The 19,976-nt window shown below is 34.8% G+C and overlaps 1 protein-coding gene across 1 annotated transcript in view; it reads left to right on the top strand.

Annotated features, from left to right (window-relative positions):
* Nucleotides 1-19,976, top strand: part of LOC136028305 (uncharacterized) — a gene marked incomplete at its 3' end in the record, with an annotated part of 120,299 nt that overhangs the window by 70,866 nt on the left and 29,457 nt on the right. Inside the window, 5 exon segments of the mRNA XM_065706066.1 lie at nt 1,422-1,541; nt 8,714-8,833; nt 15,881-16,000; nt 17,781-17,873; nt 19,513-19,632. Coding sequence (XP_065562138.1) covers nt 1,422-1,541; nt 8,714-8,833; nt 15,881-16,000; nt 17,781-17,873; nt 19,513-19,632 — 573 coding nt within the window.

The raw sequence follows: 19,976 nt of genomic DNA, 5'->3' as shown, positions 1-19,976 counted from the left end.
GCCAAAATATGGATGTTAAATATAGTATACGAGATTTAAGAAAAGAGAATCGGGTTTTATAAATGTAAATAGACATAAATAAACAATGAATATACTTCAGTGGACAAAAAACGCAGGTTAAGTCCCTGAAACTTAACAATTCCTACTCATCACGCGTTACGTCTCTCGCTTCACTCTTCAACACAACCTCTCTTTTTACCCAAAAGCATATCCACTTTAACCTTAAAAAATAAACGGAGATGATAATGAAAATAAATAAATACATAAAATTCTTATTCATTAATTAGCTATAATTAATATAGCCTATGTTTCAAGAGTAGTTGTAAAGGGTCTGTATAGTCAGTTTAATAAGTTTCATTTAAGGGCTTAGTAGATTTGAGTTTATTTGAGTTTAAATTTATTTCCTTATTTTTTAGGCTTTAAAAAACGTGATAAGAATTATAGCTGATTAGTCCTTTCAAAGTATTCAAGGGTGGTGTTGAAGGAATAACCCCAACAATGAGGTTGGATGTGATAGTTCAAAAGGCATTATATAATATTTTTTTAAACTTAAGCATATTTAGAGTATGTCCTTCAAAGTAAGTAAGTTATAGCGTTTGGGTCAATCGTTTTTCACTTATACTGACTGGTCATCAAGATATTTAGCATCTTCGTTATTTTCCAAATAGGTTTATCTTCTTTTTTTTCTCCCTCACAAAAAATTGTTTTGCAACAAAAGTATAACATATGACTTGAAAATAATATGTCATGTTATCACTTTGGCTGTAGCATGGATGCCTAAAAAAGCTGTTGCATTGGCTCTATGCACTTAATAACAGCCCCCCCCCCCTCTAAAAAAACAACATATTTTCAGCTAGGCTACTCTGAAAAGTTTTTTATATGTTATGTAATATAACAACTGTTGGGTAACAGCAGCCAAGATAATTGAAACTCGTGATAGATCTTTGGACAACAGGACTGCATAATACTTGTGCTTTTTCATATTTATTAACAATTTCAGGCAGCGTTATGGTGAGTAAATATTAAGGGCTCACTTATAGTAGGAATTGAGTATTACAGCTCAATCACTGGAGAAAAACAACCAAGGTGCATCTACGAAACTTTTCCTTTGCACCTGGTCCTTTCTCGTATGTTGAGACCAAAAGAGTCAAGACCTAGGGACTTAAAATAGGAAGAAACACTTGTCTAGTTTTATACACTTATTTTTACTTTGGCCCTTGAGGGATCTTTTGTGATCTTTACCCGGTTTGGTACCTAGAGGATAATTTCGCCATCCTTAAGAAGTGCTTTAGCAGCTGTTGGATATTGCTCTCCACAGCTATGTCCCCTAGCTTAGCATTAAATTTTTTTGAAATTTCTCGAGCTGGTATCTTTTCCTGGCTGAACTTTCTTCTGTTAGCCAGTTTTGAACTTTTTTGTAGATGCCTCCACCAAACCAGAGGCCTGCTCTTGATCAAACCTTCCCACTATCAACTGAGCGACAGACTTCCACAATTCCAAAGGCAGATAAAAATGAAAACTGGAAGTATCCTTCTGAACAGGTAATAAAACACAATTTCCTATATATTTTTTTTTTTTTATACAAATTGAGAGTCAGCTCCTTCAATCCACGTGATATGATTAGAAAATTTCCAATTCCTCTAGCGTCTTAAATTATCATTTATATTTAACACTTTTTAAGTCGAAGTAGATGTTTTGTTAGGCCGAGGTTAAACTTTGAAATTACTTTTTTCTTCTTTTTTTTTCTTTACTTCCCATCTTTTTGAGCCAGTTTTGTTCTGCCTTCTCGATGGACCATCTTCTTATAGTGGTGTTTTAGCAACTCTGAGGGTGGGAATGAAAGACTCTAGTCCATAACAAGTCATTGATGCAACAGATTCAGCTGCTTTGCCTGCCAATTTATTGCTTGTGAACCTAGAATGTTTTAAAGCCGACAGGAGTGTGATGCGGCTACCATTTGATGCTAGTCTGGTTAATGCTTCCTAGCACTCCAATTCGCTTTTCGTCTGCTTTTAACTTCTCACTTTTTCTCACTTCACAGTTTTTTTTTAGTGTTCTTAAATTTCTGGTTACTATGGCGTTTGGTTTGTTCTTTCTAAGGTTGCAGCTATCGTTGCAACCGTAATCATAATAGAAAAAGTAGTGCAATACACGAGCAAAGAAGTGTTATTTGTCTGGTATAGCCTTCAGTGATTTTGGTTTGCCATTCACCTCCTGAAATGTGAAAAATTGCATAAAACCGGATGCATTTTGGTCATTTAATGGACAAAATACTTCGGTTGGACATGTTCAAAGGTTGAAACTCCCCTGCCCCTGTTTCTGATCAAAATACGAAGTGCAGTCGTCAAAAGATATCAAGGTCATCGTCATTATCATTCCTCAAAATAAAAATTGGTTCTTCTCAACCTTGCATACTTTTTTTTTTATGTATGTTTTGCGTATACGTCAGAACGTTTTCCGTTATGTTTATGTATTTTTTGGATTAGCCAAATTATATTGCTTTGTATAATGAAATATTTTACTACCCCCGGTTTTGTGTGCTCGGTACAAACATGGTGTTGCCACATACAGTAAAATGATGCATTTAAGTGTTGAGTGTATTTTAAGTTCTTCTAGAGACTAATGCCTATTCTAGGCAAAGAGTATCACAAATTGACACAGCCAGAGATTCGAATGGCAAGTTTGAATAAATCTTTAATGCAGGGTTTTAAGCTATAAATCTTATTATTGAAAAAAATACATAAAAAAAACAGGGGTTAGCTTTATTTAATATTTTGAAGAACACCCGACAGCCCTGATGTTTTTTTCTTCAGAAAAGTCATAAATATTTAATAAAAATTCATATTAGACTTACTAAAACTAGAATCTTTGAGCTACCTTTGTAATTAACAGCTTTTAAAATTAGGCAGGAGATTCAAAAATTTATTTTTTGTGTTGCGAGACCACCACTTTGGTTTTGTCCCGTTTTTTTTTTTTTTTTTTTTTTTTTTTTTTTCCTATTCCGCCGATCTCAGCTTATTCCTGGAAACTGGAAAGGGCCTAACCTGTGTGGTTTTTACGGAAAGTTTGGACCTCAGGCCGGACTGATGAATATGACATTACATTTTGGACAGCTCTGCAGAACTCTTGCCTGGGGCCAAAAAGGATGGTTTTTGCTTGTCCACGAGCTTATCTTTTGCTCCTTTCTAAGTGGTGACGTTGGAAAGTTGGCCTACGGCAAAAAAATCAGCTTTTAAACTAAGACAGATAGAATTTTTCTTCGACGGCAATCGAAATCTCTTGATGAGCTGATCAAAGTATATGATATCCATTTTTTAGTACAAAAATTCCTTCATGAGGTATAACAGTTTGAAAGTTTGAAGGGGTTGACAACTTCAGTAGTAAGATACACACTGAAACGAAATCTAGGCCGATACAAATTGTGAGAGCCTTCTCCAGAGAAAATATATATATATATATATATATATATATATATATATATATATATATATATATATATATATATATATATATATATATATATATATATATATATATATATATATTATAAGAACTTACACCAAAGTGTGAAGATTAAATTTAAATTTTTTAAAACAGCCCTAGCTTCCTTACTTCAACGAACTGATAAATAAAATGATATGAGACGTTAAATTCATTCAAACCAAACAGAACAAAAATGATTAAATGCAAGTTTTCAATGCTAGTCTTGCTTTTTGGCAGCTTGCCTCAAAGGTTTTTTTTTTTAACTAGTTCAATACTACTATAAATTGGTTTAGTAGAATATTTTGTTAAATCAATTTTAATTAAATTTGAGTATAAAGAATTTAGTGAATACTCTTACAAGTCCCTGTTTAAAGAAATATTGTTATTTATTTTGAGACTAATTTTGATTGATTCCCGAACCACCAGTTTTAACCCCAAATAATTACTAATGAGAGAAGATTTTTCAGAAAGTATTGTATGGGAAGGATTATTAAACATATGCCAGGCTAGAGCAGAATCAAAGGAGTTATTAGAACTATTAAAAATTAATGCTTTCTCTGTGTCTTCTTTATGCTGGTGTAGCCGTTTTTCTAAATTCTGATGGGTTCTGCCAACATAGTAGTTGCCTCAATCGCAGGGAATTTGATAAACTTAACAAACTTAATAGACTGATTATATCAGGATCTAACATATATGAAGAGATGATTCCCCCTGTGGGTTAATTATTGCTTTTTAGCAACTCCTCGTCTACGCTCATGGATTCAACGGATGAGGTTCTGTGCTTTATTAATTTACTTAAAAAAAAATTACATCACACAAGTCAATTTTTTTACTTTTTGCCATTAACCCAAGGTCTTCAGTCACGTCACGTTTTCCAGACTTGAACTAGGCCTTAGCTTCTGGGGAGCCCCCGTCCCCCGTATGCACTCAACGATCTCTTTAGGCTTACCATTTATTGCTTATTGAGTGCTATATGATTATTCGCTGGCTTATGGAGCACCTTCCTGAATGGCCGCCAGCCATGGGCTCAGCCGAGAGGACGGGGCTGGCCTTGGAACTAACGTTTTCTTACAACTGGAGAGATTTACTAACTTTCGTCATACACGTTATTCTTTACGACCTCAAATTTCTGCCATTTAGTTTATCACAGCCATCCACTGGTATTCCTTTGCTTTGAGTTCAGGGTTCCACCAAGACATAGGCTCCAGTATCGCTTCCGCACCCAAGCTTCCCCAAGCAACCATCATAAACCCGGTACAAGCAGGATTATCACATCAAGGAAGAAGACATTTGAGTTCATGTAGACACATTAGAAAAATCGTATGCTTCAAAAGCGTTGTTTCAAGTCATCTTTGTGTGTCTTTTTGCTATCGACAGAGTGTGCCTTTTATTCAATTTGTATACGAACAGAACAGCCTAATTTTTATGCAGCCCATGCAAAATATAATTGCAATTCTGAAAAACCTGCTCTATTAAAATACTATATATTGTTCGTCTTTCCTTTGTGAGTAAAATAGGCCTTTTTATAGAACCTATAAGAGAGAGGAACGATAGAACTACTCATCTATATGTCTGTAAGTAAACGGTGAACTAGAATACTGACTAGAATTTTTCTATGGAGAGTTCAAGCAATTATAGCCCTGTTCTGGTAGAGTTTCAAACAAGCTTTTCACGGGGTTTTTAGTTTACAATGATTGAACAAATTCAACAAACAATTATAAATTGTTCCTAGGGATTAGCATAAAACTTAAATAAAAGTTGAAATCTTGACTTGTGTGCTGTGGGTTGGAAAAATTTCAATGGAAGACTTGAAAGTCTATTTCATAAAAGTGTAGATGGCGATCCAAATTTTTGCTTTTCTGTTATCAATAGAACGCTTTTAGTCCTGCTAAAAATGTAGGAAGTAATTCTTACAGTTTTGAATTCAGCACATTGAACGGATTTTTACTGTTCAGCAACTAACCGCTTTATTTGTTTGGCATAAAATTGTCATGATGGTGAAGAATAAGTACAAAAAGCTTATGAAGCCCTCTACTCTGAATTTTCAACTCCTTTGGTGATGTTTGGGTAAATGTTTACTTTCGTTTCAATTGCTCTAAAGTGCGTATTACTGCATTTAGGAAGATTCTGATAATCGCATATTGTTTCTTTGTCATAATTAGAGAAGCGCATCCATCTCTGGTTGGCCCTCCTCCTTCACGGGGCAAACTAAAAATGCGTAAAGTGGGCTTGCTCACAGGTAACATTACCTATTGAGCGAAGCGTATTAGTCTGTGAGTATCGCGGGCAGTGGGGCGAGGTCTATATTCTATATTTATTTAATAAACCTCAAACGGTTTTTTTTTTAGTTTTATCACTCTTTGTTGAATAAATATAGAATACAGACCTCTCCCCGCTTTCTGCGGGGCTCATGGACTAATACGCTTCGCTCTATAGGTAATATTATATGTAAGCAAGCCCACTTTACACATTTTTAGTCTCGTTGGGGGGGGGTGATTTTAGAAACCTAAAAAATGAATGCGCTTCTCTAATAATGACAAAGAAACAATATGCGATCATCAGAATCTTGCTATATGCAGTAATACGCACTTTAGAGCACTTGGAACGAAATTAAACATTTACGGATGTTTGCAAAGTTATATATCATCGACCCACTTATTTAGCCTTTGCTGCATGCCACATCGATGCTGGCAGGAGCCAAAACTGCAGTCAACTTTTTTTGGAGTTGAACTGACAAGCTTACCTATGCAGACATCGATTAGTCATTGATTGATTACAGTTAGAAAGACTGCCCCAGCTAACAAATGAAACGTTAGAACAGAAATTTCTGAAGTAAAGACGTACCTTCTGTTTTAAACAACGTTGATGTGCCATTCTGTTGCTTGTTGTCAGTACCAATGACTGTGACTGAGATGTCGTAAAGACTTTCTATTTGAACCGAGCGTTGCGTTGTAGAAGCTAGGATTAAAATTTTAAATCCATAATTTTGCTAATGAATAATTTTAATTTGTCTTAATTATACTAGTATTAGTGTCTACCATATTTGAGCTGGTGTAATAAAATTGGTCGTTCAAGGTCCAGATTCATTGCATTAGTTAATTTTTATAGTTTTTAGTAAGATATAATAAATCCAGCAAACACTATCGGCCCTGTTTCTTCCATCGCATTTGCAGAAAATACCTATAAGTGTCACATTTTTATTTTCTGGGTAATTCCCCCATGGATAATTTTCCGAAAAAGATTTCCCCCACTCCTCCACAGACCTATATTCCAAAATTGGTGATTAATTCTGTTTTGGTGGTGATTGTTTCATCCACATTTTATTTCACTGAATGTTTTAGGCGGATGACCTAGAAAATAATCACTCTATTGCCTATGCGGATTTTGGGTGATCTGAAGTTGGGTAGGCCAAGAACGAAAGTTAGCCGGTGTTCAGGGAATTTGATAATTGGACTCCAGTGTTCAGGAAATTTTTGAAGGTCTTGCCATTACTTTTAGAGTTTGAATAAGAGGTCCGAATAAACGACAGAAAACCGATACCCCACACCTGATTTCTTAGAATCTTAGAACAACCACTTAATTTCTTTCTTTTTGTGGCGGATATAGAGATATTCAGTTTAAACGAGATAACCTAATCAGAAAATGAGAATTTTGTTTTTCTCTATCAGAACGGAGTAGATTTAACTTCTTTCATTTTTTGCCGGATATAGAGATATTCAGTTTCAATGAAACTAACCTCATCAGAAAATGATAATTTCGTTTTTCTCAATCAAAGGGAGTAGAACTTGCTTTCTTAAGTTCAGGAAAGGGCAGTCCCTAAAAATCTTTTAGCATAAGTGCTCGAATAACGCTGATAATCTGTCCAAAAGAATCGTCCTTTGATTAACGCGACCGCTTTAGGAGTCCCTGTGATGTCAACCGCTGTGATTGAGAGACTGACAAACATAGTTTCACTGTCTTTTCAATCAAATTTCATAGTTAACCACAAATTCTCAATAGTTTTGAATGATAATAAATCCACTATGAGAATTTGCTAGTGGGCCTTTTGTCCTTTGAGACGGTCCGCTGATGTTTAGGAACACAAAATGATTTTGAAGGTATCGAATCCTCTAAATCAATAGCCTATAAGCTTTTGTGTGTCATATTTAGAGTCGTGCAATATTTACAATGACGGTTGAAGACAAACACCCTTAGAGTAGAAATAAACTACTTGAATATGATTTTTATATGTGGACCATTCCGTTGACTAGCTCACTTTTAGTTTTAAAGAAACATTTCATGATTAATTCAGAAAAGTTGAGAATCTATGGGTGCAAAACCAGCCTTCAAAACAATTTTGTTTTCATCAAAGTCTTACTGGTCCTGTTTACATACCCTGTAAGATAAACGTTAAATCGTTAAATCCAAAAATTTAATTACTGCCTACCAGTGGATATTTCTGGGGCATTTGATAACGTTGTTCATTCTAATGCCCTACATTGCTTTGCTTTATCTGGTGTAAATGAATTGCTCCTTGCAGTTTTGTAGTATTGAAATTCAGGTGCTAATGTTCAGGTAAAATGGAAAGGGAGTTTTCAGACCTCATTCCCGTTTGTAATAGGGTTCATCAAGGAACTTTTGTCGTCCAGTATATTCAAAAGCTTATTAGCTAAGTGCGTACAGTCCTTGCCAGTCTATTTTTGTATGGTGAAGTCAGTTTATCATATATCATATATGCCCACGTCGTTCATCTATTAAGCCGTAGCCTTAGGAACCTAGTTGAAAAAATTTACTTACTGAAGTCTCGTTTTGGTTCCGTTGGCCTGTCAATTGACCTTTCTACATGTGAGTTTATTTTTTTTTTATAATGGATACCATAAGGCCGCCTTAGGTCTTGACAATGCTCCTCTTCCTTTTTTTATGCCCTCTTTTCTATTTAATTTTTGTACTCTCCACATTATTGTTTTCGCTTTTTGTGAATATATTATTATTATATTATTGAACATTATTATGTAAAAGGCGTTGGGGTTTTATGCCTAGTAGTGAGAAGATTGCGGCTGTGAATTCAAGGCTTGATTTTGGATGATTTTGGTGCAACTGAATGAGACAGGGATTATCCAAATTCTAAACTGGAATAAAGCCTGAGTGTTTCACACGATGGCTTAGTCCTGCTTATTGTAGAGGTCTGAACCATGAATAAACAACCATTTTATGAAAGTAGTTTTTAGCCAGTTTTGAACTTTTTTTGTAGATGCCTCCACCAAACCAGAGGCCTGCTCCTGATCAACCCTTCCCACCATCAACTGAGCGACAGACTTCAACAATTCCAAAGGCAGATAAAAATGAAAACCGGCAGTATCCTTCTGAACAGGTAATAAAACACAACTTCGTATATATTTATATTTTTTTTTATACAATGTTTTTCTATTTACTGATGCTCATATAAAGGAGGAATGAGATTAAATTTTTTTATCTCTCCCAAAATTGGCCTGGATGACTTTTCACGGAAATTGTAAAACTTGACACTGTTTGGGGGTCAGACCCCCCCCCCCCCCCCAAAAAAAAAAATTCTCAATGCTTACCCCTCTCCCCCTGTCTAAAATGTTTGTGTTATTCTCCCAAATGCCAAAATATGGATGTTAAATATAGTATACGAGATTTAAGAAAAGAGAATCGGGTCTTATAAATGTAAATAGATATAAATAAACATTGATTATACTTCAGTGGACAAAAAACGCAGGTTGAGTCCCTGAAACTTAACAATTCCTACTCATCACGCGTTACGTCTCTCGCTTCACTCTTCAACACAACCTCTCTTCTTACCCAAAAGCATATGCACTTTAACCTTAAAAAATAAACGGAGATGATAATGATAATAAATAAATACATAAAATTCTTATTCATTAATTAGCTATAATTAATATAGCCTATGTTTCAAGAGTAGTTGTAAAGGGTCTGTATAGTCAGTTTAATAAGTTTCATTTAAGGGCTTAGTAGATTTGAGTTTATTTGAGTTTAAATTTATTTCCTTATTTATTAGGCTTTAAAAAACGCGATAAGAATTATAGCTGTTAGTCCTTTCAAAGTATTCAAGGGTGGTGTTGAAGGAATAACCCCAACAATGACGTTGGATGTGATAGTTCAAAAGGCATTATATAATGTTTTTTTAAACTTAAGCATATTTAGAGTATGTCCTCCAAAGTAAGTAAGTTATAGCGAGATGGTTTTTTTTTCAGAAAAGTCATAAATATTTAATAAAAATTCAAATTAGACTTACTAAAACTAGAATCTTTGAGCTACCTCTGTAATTAATAGCTTTTAAAATTAGGCAGGAGATTCAAAAATTTATTTTTTGTGTTGCGAGATCACCACTTTGGTTTTGTCCCATTTATTTTTTTTTTTTTTTTTTTTTTTTTTTTTTTTTTTTTTTTTTTTTTTTTTTTTTTCCTATGCCGCCGATCTCCGCCGATATGACATTACATTTTGGACAGCTCCGCAGAACTCTTGCCTGGGGCCAAAATGGATGGTTTTTGCTTGTCCACGAGCCAGAGCCTATGGTTTGCGAAGTGAAGTGGAGTTATATAGCCTATGTCAGGGAGGAGTATCTGAAGTTGTGCAGCCAAGCTTTCTTTTCAACAAACCATGTTTTTGCTTTCGAGTGGAAAGTTCCGTTCTAGCAGGCAAGCAGGCAGGCACCACTTTCAAATTGAAGATGGCCTAAAATGTTTAAGTGTTAAATATATGCGGTAGTTACTCGGCCACACAGCCAATATAGAAAAATTTACAGAGTGATAAATAGAGTGATAAATAGAAAAATTTAAAGAAGCAAAAATTTGGCATTTTCCCACGGGTCCGAAAGTGCTGCCATCTAATGTTTCTACTCATTTCTGTTCGTGATTTCAGCTGAGTTTATCATTCGGTTTTTCGGACTTGGGATTGCGGTAGAGAAATGTTATCAGATGTACCTAATAAACTTTAAAAGTTCTCTCATTGCTAAAGAAATTGGAGCTTATCCTTTGCTCCTTTCTAAGTGGTGACGTTAGCAAGTTGGCCTACGGCAAAAAAATCAACTTTTAAACTAAGACAGATAGAATTTTTCTTCGACGTAAATCGAAATCTCTTGATAAGCTAATCAAAGTATATGATATCCATTTTTTAGTACAAAAATTCCTTCATGAGGTATAACAGTTTGAAAGTTTGAAGGGGTTGACAACTTTAGTAGTAAGATACACACTGAAACGAAATCTAGGCCGATACAAATTGTGAGAGCCTTCTTCAGAGAAAATATATATATATATATATATATATATATATATATATATATATATATATATATATATATATATATATATATATATATATATATATATATATATTATAAGAACTTACACCAAAGTGTGAAGATTAAATTTAAATTTTTTAAAACAGCCCCAGCTTCCTTACTTCAACGAGGTTCAACCAGGACTGATAAATAAAATGATATGAGACGTTAAATTCATTCAAACCAAACAGAACAAAAATAATTAAATGCAAGTTTTCAAAGCTAGTCTTGCTTTTTGGCAGCTTGCCTCAAAGGTTTTTTTTTTTTAACTAGTTCAATACTACTATAAATTGGTTTAGTAGAATATTTTGTTAAATCATTTTTAATTAAATTTGAGTATAAAGAATTTAGTGAATACTCTTACAAGTCCCTATTTAAAGATATAATATTATTGTTTATTTTGAGACTAATTTCGATTGATTCCCGAACCATTTGTTTTATCCCCAAATCATTACTAATGAGAGAAGATTTTTCAAAAAGTATTGTATGGGAAGGGTTATTAAACATATGCCAGGCTAGAGCAGAATCAAAGGAGTTATTAGAACTATTAAAAATTAATGCTTTGTCTGTGTCTTCTTTATGCTGGTGTAGCCGTTTTTCTAAATTCTGATGGGTTTTGCCAACATAGTAGTTGCCTCATTCGCAGGAAATTTGATAAACTTAACAAACTTAATAGACTGATTATATCAAGATCTAACATATATGAAGAGATGATTCCCCCTGTGGGTTAATTATTGCTTTGTAGCAACTCCTCGTCTACGCTCATAGATTCAACGGATGAGGTTCTGTGCTTTATTAATTTACTTTAAAAAAAAATTACATCACATAAGTCAATTTTTTTACTTTTTGCCATTAACCCAAGGTCTTCAGTCACGTCTCGTTTTCCAGACTTGAACTAGGCCTTAGCTTCTGGGGAGCCCCCGTCCCCCGTATGCACTCAACGATCTCTTTAGGCTTACCATGTATTGCTTATTGAGTGCTACATGATTATTCGCTGGCTTATGGAGCACCTTCCTGAATGGCCGCCAGCCATGGGCTCAGCCGAGAGGACGGGGCTGGCCTTGGAACTAACGTTTTCGTACAACTGGAGAGATATACTAACTTTCGTCATACACGTTATTCTTTACGACCTCTAATTTCTGCCATTTAGTTTATCACAGCCATCTACTGCCATTCCTTTGCTTTGAGTTCAGGGTTCCACCAAGACATAGGCTCCAGTATCGCTTCCGCAACCTAGCTTTCCCAAGCAACCATCAAAAACCCGGCACAAGCAGGATTATCACATCAAGGAAGAAGACATTTGAGTTCATGTAGACACATTAGAAAAATCGTATGCTTCAAAATCGTTGTTTCAAGTTATCTCTGTGTGTCTTTTTGCTGTCGACAGAGTGTGCCTTTTATTCAATTTGTATACGAACAGAACAGCCTAATTTTTATGCAGCCCATGCAAAATATAATTGCAATTCTGAAAAACCTGCTCTATTAAAATACTATATATTGTTCGTCTTTCCTTTGTGAGTAAAATAGGCATTTTTATAGAACCTATAAGAGATAGGAACGATAGAACTACTCATCTATATGTCTGTAAGTAAACGGTGAACTAGAATACTGACTAGAATTTTTCTATGGAGAGTTCAAGCAATTATAGCCCTGTTCTGGTAGTTTCAAACAAGCTTTTCACGGGGTTTTTAGTTTACAAGGATTGAACAAATTCAACAAACAATTATAAATTGTTCCTAGGGATTAGCATAAAACTTAAATAAAAGTTAAAATCTTGACTTGTGTGCTGTGGGATGGAAAAATTTCATCTTGAAAGTCTATTTCATAAAAGTGTAGATGGCGATCCAAATTTTTGCTTTTCTGTTATCAATAGAACGCTTTTAGTTCTGCTAACAATGTAGGAAGTAATTCTTACAGTTTTGAATTCAGCACATTGAACGGATTTTTACTGTTCAGCAACTAACCGCTTTATTTGTTTGGCATAAAATTGTCATGATGGTGAAGAATAAGTACAAAAAGCTTATGAAGCCCTCTACTCTGAATTTTCAACTCCTTTGGTGATGTTTGGGTAAATGTTTACTTTGGTTCCAATTGCTCTAAAGTGCGTATTACTGCATATAGGAAGATTCTGATAATCGCATATTGTTTCTTTGTCATAATTGGGGCGAGGTCTATATTCTATATTTATTTAATAAACCTCAAACGGTTTTTTTTTTAGTTTTATCACTCTTTGTTGAATAAATATAGAATACAGACTTCTCCCCGCTTTCTGCGGGGCTCATGGACTAATACGCTTTGCTCTATAGGTAATATTATCTGTAAGCAAGCCCACTTTACACATTTTTAGTCACGTTGGGGGGGGGGGGGATTTTAGAAACCTAAAAAATGAATGCGCTTCTCTAATAATGACAAAGAAACAATATGCGATCATCAGAATCTTGCTATATGCAGTAATACGCACTTTAGAGCACTTGGAACGACATTAAACATTTACGGATGTTTACAAAGTTATATATCATCGACCCACTTATTTAGCCTTTGCTGCATACCACATCGATGCTGGCAGGAGCCAAAACTGCAGTCAACTTTTTTTGGAGTTGAACTGACAAGCTTACCTATGCAGACATCGATTAGTCATTGATTGATTACAGTTAGAAAGACTGCCCCAGCTAACAAATGAAACGTTAGAACAGAAATTTCTGAAGTAAAGACGTACCTTCTGTTTTAAACAACGTTGATGTGCCATTCTGTTGCTTGTTGTCAGTACCAATGACTGTGACTGAGATGTCGTAAAGACTTTCTATTTGAACCGAGCGTTGCGTTGTAGAAGCTAGGATTAAAATTTTAAATCCATAATTTTGCTAATGAATAATTTTAATTTGTCTTAATTATACTAGTATTAGTGTCTACCATATTTGAGCTGGTGTAATAAAATTGGTCGTTCAAGGTCCAGATTCATTGCATTAGTTAATTTTTATAGTTTTTAGTAAGATATAATAAATCCAGCAAACACTATCGGCCCTGTTTCTTCCATCGCATTTGCAGAAAATACCTATAAGTGTCACATTTTTATTTTCTGGGTAATTCCCCCATGGATAATTTTCCGAAAAAGATTTCCCCCACTCCTCCACAGACCTATATTCCAAAATTGGTGATTAATTCTGTTTTGGTGGTTATTGTTTCATCCACATTTTATTGCACTGAATGTTTTAGGCGGATCACCTAGAAAGTAATCACTCTATTGCCCATGCGGATTTTGGGTCATCTGAAGTAGGCCAAGAACGAAAGTTAGCCGGTGTTCAGGGAATTTGATAATTGGACTCCAGTGTTCAGGAAATTTTTGAAGGTCTTGCCATTACTTTTAGAGTTTGAATAAGAGGTCCGAATAAACGACAGAAAACCGATACCCCACACCTGATTTCTTAGAATCTTAGAACAACCACTTAATTTCTTTCTTTTTGTGGCGGATATAGAGATATTCAGTTTAAACGAGATAACCTAATCAGAAAATGAGAATTTTGTTTTTCTCTATCAGAACGGAGTAGATTTAACTTCTTTCATTTTTTGCCGGATATAGAGATATTCAGTTTCAATGAAACTAGCCTCATCAGAAAATGATAATTTCGTTTTTCTCAATCAAAGGGAGTAGAACTTGCTTTCTTAAGTTCAGGAAAGGGCAGTCCCTAAAAATCTTTTAGCATAAGTGCTCGAATAACGCTGATAATCTGTCCAAAAGAATCGTCCTTTGATTAACGCGACCGCTTTGGGAGTCCCTGTGATGTCAACCGCTGTGATTGAGAGACTGACAAACATGGTTTCACTGTCTTTTCAATCAAATTTCATAGTTAACCACAAATTCTCAATAGTTTTGAATGATAACAAATCCCCTATGAGAATTAGCTAATGGGCCTTTTGTCCTTTGAGACGGTCCGCCGATGTTTAGGAACACAAAATGATTTTGAAGGTATCGAATCCTCTTAATCAATAGCCTATAAGCTTTTGTGTGTCATATTTAGAGTCGTGCAATATTTACAATGACGGTTGAAGACAAACACCCTTAGAGTAGAAATAAACTACTTGAATATGATTTTTATATGTGGACCATTCCGTTGACTAGCTCACTTTTAGTTTTAAAGAAACATTTCATGATTAATTCAGAAAAGTTGAGAATCTATGGGTGCAAAACCAGCCTTCAAAACAATTTTGTTTTCATCAAAGTCTTACTGGTCCTGTTTACATACCCTGTAAGATAAACGTTAAATCGTTAAATCCAAAAATTTAATTACTGCCTACCATTGGATATTTCTGGGGCATTTGATAACGTTGTTCATTCTAATGCCCTACATTGCTTTGCTTTATCTGGTGTAAATGAATTGCTCCTTGCAGTTTTGTAGTATTAAAATTCAGGTGCTAATGTTCAGGTAAAATGGAAAGGGGAGTTTTCAGACCTCATTCCCGTTTGTAATAGGGTTCATCAAGGAACTTTTGTCGTCCAGTATATTCAAAAGCTTATTAGCTAAGTGCGTACAGTCCTTGCCAGTCTATTTTTGTATGGTGAAGTCAGTTTATCATATATCATATATGCCCACGTCGTTCATCTATTAAGCCGTAGCCTTAGGAACCTAGTTGAAAAAATTTACTTACTGAAGTCTCGTTTTGGCTCCGTTGGCCTGTCAATTGACCTTTCTACATGTGAGTTTATTTTTTTTTATAATGGATACCATAAGGCCGCCTTAGGTCTTGACAATGCTCCTCTTCCTTTTTTTATGCCCTCTTTTCTATTTAATTTTTGTACTCTCCACATTATTGTTTTCGCTTTTTGTGAATATATTATTATTATATTATTGAACATTATTATGTAAAAGGCGTTGGGGTTTTATGCCTAGTAGTGAGAAGATTGCGGCTGTGAATTCAAGGCTTGATTTTGGATGATTTTGGTGCAACTGAATGAGACAGGGATTATCCAAATTCTAAACTGGAATAAAGCCTGAGTGTTTCACACGATGGCTTAGTCCTGCTTATTGTAGAGGTCTGAACCATGAATAAACAACCATTTTATGAAAGTAGTTTTTAGCCAGTTTTGAACTTTTTTTGTAGATGCCTCCACCAAACCAGAGGCCTGCTCCTGATCAACCCTTCCCACCATCAACTGAGCGACAGACTTCAACAATTCCAAAGGCAGATAAAAATGAAAACCGGCAGTATCCTTCTGAACAGGTAATAAAACACAACTTCGTATATATTTATATTTTTTTTTATACAATGTTTTTCTATTTACTGATGCCCATATAAAGGAGGAATGAGATTAAATTTTTTTATCTCTCCCAAAATTGGCCTGGATGACTTTTCACGGAAATTGTAAAACTTGACACTGTTTGGGGGTCAGACCCCCCCCCCCCAAAAAAAAAAAAAAATTCTCAATGCTTACCCCTCTCCCCCTGTCTAAAATGTTTGTGTTATTCTCCCAAATGCCAAAATATGGATGTTAAATATAGTATACGAGATTTAAGAAAAGAGAATCGGGTCTTATAAATGTAAATAGATATAAATAAACATTGATTATACTTCAGTGGACAAAAAACGCAGGTTGAGTCCCTGAAACTTAACAATTCCTACTCATCACGCGTTACGTCTCTCGCTTCACTCTTCAACACAACCTCTCTTCTTACCCAAAAGCATATGCACTTTAACCTTAAAAAATAAACGGAGATGATAATGATAATAAATAAATACATAAAATTCTTATTCATTAATTAGCTATAATTAATATAGCCTATGTTTCAAGAGTAGTTGTAAAGGGTCTGTATAGTCAGTTTAATAAGTTTCATTTAAGGGCTTAGTAGATTTGAGTTTATTTGAGTTTAAATTTATTTCCTTATTTATTAGGCTTTAAAAAACGTGATAAGAATTATAGCTGTTAGTCCTTTCAAAGTATTCAAGGGTGGTGTTGAAGGAATAACCCCAACAATGACGTTGGATGTGATAGTTCAAAAGGCATTATATAATGTTTTTTTAAACTTAAGCATATTTAGAGTATGTCCTCCAAAGTAAGTAAGTTATAGCGAGATGTTTTTTTTTCAGAAAAGTCATAAATATTTAATAAAAATTCAAATTAGACTTACTAAAACTAGAATCTTTGAGCTACCTCTGTAATTAATAGCTTTTAAAATTAGGCAGGAGATTCAAAAATTTATTTTTTGTGTTGCGAGATCACCACTTTGGTTTTGTCCCGTTTATTTTATTTTTTATTTTTTTTTTTTTTTTTTTTTTTTTTTATTTTTTTTTTTTATTCCGCCGATCTCCGCCGATATGACATTACATTTTGGACAGCTCCGCAGAACTCTTGCCTGGGGCCAAAATGGATGGTTTTTGCTTGTCCACGAGCCAGAGCCTATGGTTTGCGAAGTGAAGTGGAGTTATATAGCCTATGTCAGGGAGGAGTATCTGAAGTTGTGCAGCCAAGCTTTCTTTTCAAAAAACCATGTTTTTGCTTTCGAGTGGAAAGCTCCGTTCTAGCAGGCAAGCAGGCAGGCACCACTTTCAAATTGAAGATGGCCTAAAATGTTTAAGTGTTAAATATATGCGGTAGTTACTCGGCCACACAGCCAATATAGAAAAATTTACAGAGTGATAAATAGAGTGATAAATAGAAAAATTTACAGAAGCAAAAATTTGACATTTTCCCACGGGTCCGAAAGTGCTGCCATCTTATGTTTCTACCCATTTCTGTTCGTGATTTCAGCTGAGTTTATCATTCGGTTTTCGGACTTGGGATTGCGGTAGAGAAATGTTATCAGATGTACCTAATAAACTTTAAAAGTTCTCTCATTGCTAAAGAAATTGGAGCTTATCCTTTGCTCCTTTCTAAGTGGTGACGTTAGAAAGTTGGCCTACGGCAAAAAAATCAACTTTTAAACTAAGACAGATAGAATTTTTCTTCGACGTAAATCGAAATCTCTTGATAAGCTAATCAAAGTATATGATATCCATTTTTTAGTACAAAAATTCCTTCATGAGGTATAACAGTTGGTTCCGTTGGCTCCGTTGGGTTCCGTTGGCAGTATCAAACTGGCAGTATCCTTCTGAACAGGTAATAAAACACAACTTCGTATATATTTATATTTTTTTTTTATATAATGTTTTTCTATTTACAGGAGGAATGAGATTAAAATTTTTTATCTCTCCCAAAATTGGCCTGGATGACTTTTCACGGAAATTGTAAAACTTGACACTGTTTGGGGGTCAGACCCCCCCCCCCCAAAAAAAAAAAATCTCAATGCTTACCCCTCTCCCCCTGCCTAAAGTGTTTGTGTTATTCTCCCAAGTGCCAAAATATGGATGTTAAATATAGTATACGAGATTTAAGAAAAGAGAATCGGGTTTTATAAATGTAAATAGACATAAATAAACATTGAATATACTTCAGTGGACAAAAAACGCAGGTTAAGTCCCTGAAACTTAACAATTCCTACTCATCACGCGTTACGTCTCTCGCTTCACTCTTCAACACAACCTCTCTTTTTACCCAAAAGCATATCCACTTTAACCTTAAAAAATAAACGGAGATGATAATGAAAATAAATAAATACATAAAATTCTTATTCATTAATTAGCTATAATTAATATAGCCTATGTTTCAAGAGTAGTTGTAAAGGGTCTGTATAGTCAGTTTAATAAGTTTCATTTAAGGGCTTAGTGGATTTGAGTTTATTTGAGTTTAAATTTATTTCCTTATTTTTTAGGCTTTAAAAAACGTGATAAGAATTGTAGCTGATTAGTCCTTTCAAAGTATTCAAGGGTGGTGTTGAAGGAATAACCCCAACAATGAGGTTGGATGTGATAGTTCAAAAGGCATTATATAATATTTTTTTAAACTTAAGCATATTTCGAGTATGTCCTTCAAAGTAAGTAAGTTATAGCGTTTGGGTCAATCGTTTTTCACTTATACTGACTGGTCATCAAGATATTTAGCATCTTCGTTATTTTCCAAATAGGTTTATCTTCTTTTTTTTTCTCCCTCATAAAAAATTGTTTTGCAACAAAAGTATAACATATGACTTGAAAATAATATGTCATGTTATCACTTTGGCTGTAGCATGGATGCCTAAAAAAGCTGCTGCATTGGCTCTATGCACTTAATAACAGCCCCCCCCCCTCTAAAAAAACAACATATTTTCAGCTAGGCTACTCTGAAAAGTTTTTTATATGTTATGTAATATAACAACTGTTGGGTAACAGCAGCCAAGATAATTGAAACTCGTGATAGATCTTTGGACAACAGGACTGCATAATACTTGTGCTTTTTCAGGCAGCGTTATGGTGAGTAAATATTAAGGGCTCACTTATAGTAGGAATTGAGTATTACAGCTCAATCACTGGAGAAAAACAACCAAGGTGCATTTACGAAACTTTTCCTTTGCACCTGGTCCTTTCTCGTATGTTGAGACCAAAAGAGTCAAGACCTAGGGACTTAAAATAGGAAGAAACACTTGTCTAGTTTTATACACTTATTTTTACTTTGGCGCTTGAGGGATCTTTTGTGATTTTTACCCGGTTTGGTACCTAGAGGATAATTTCGCCATCCTTAAGAAGTGCTTTAGCAGCTCTCGGATATTGCTCTCCACAACTATGTCCCCTAGCTTAGCATTAAATTTTTTTGAAATTTCTCGAGCTGGTATCTTTTCCTGGCTGAACTTTCTTCTGTTAGCCAGTTTTGAACTTTTTTGTAGATGCCTCCACCAAACCAGAGGCCTGCTCCTGATCAAACCTTCCCACTATCAACTGAGCGACAGACTTCCACAATTCCAAAGGCAGATAAAAATGAAAACTGGCAGTATCCTTCTGAACAGGTAATAAAACACAATTTCCTATATATTTTTTTTTTTTATACAAATTGAGAGTCAGCTCCTTCAATCCACGTGATATGATTAGAAAATTTCCAATTCCTCTAGCGTCTTAAATTATCATTTATATTTAACACTTTTTAAGTCGAAGTAGATGTTTTGTTAGGCCGAGGTTAAACTTTGAAATTACTTTTTTTTTCTTTTTTTTTTCTTTACTTCCCATCTTTTTGAGCCAGTTTTGTTCTGCCTTCTCGATGGACCATCTTCTTATAGTGGTGTTTTAGCAACTCTGAGGGTGGGAATGAAAGACTCTAGTCCATAACAAGTCATTGATGCAACAGATTCAGCTG

The sequence above is a fragment of the Artemia franciscana genome, chromosome 6 (assembly GCF_032884065.1).
Source record: "Artemia franciscana chromosome 6, ASM3288406v1, whole genome shotgun sequence".
Classification (NCBI taxonomy): domain Eukaryota; kingdom Metazoa; phylum Arthropoda; class Branchiopoda; order Anostraca; family Artemiidae; genus Artemia; species Artemia franciscana.
The sequence above is the reverse complement of the archived record's forward strand: the minus strand, read 5'-3'. Positions and strand labels throughout refer to the sequence as shown.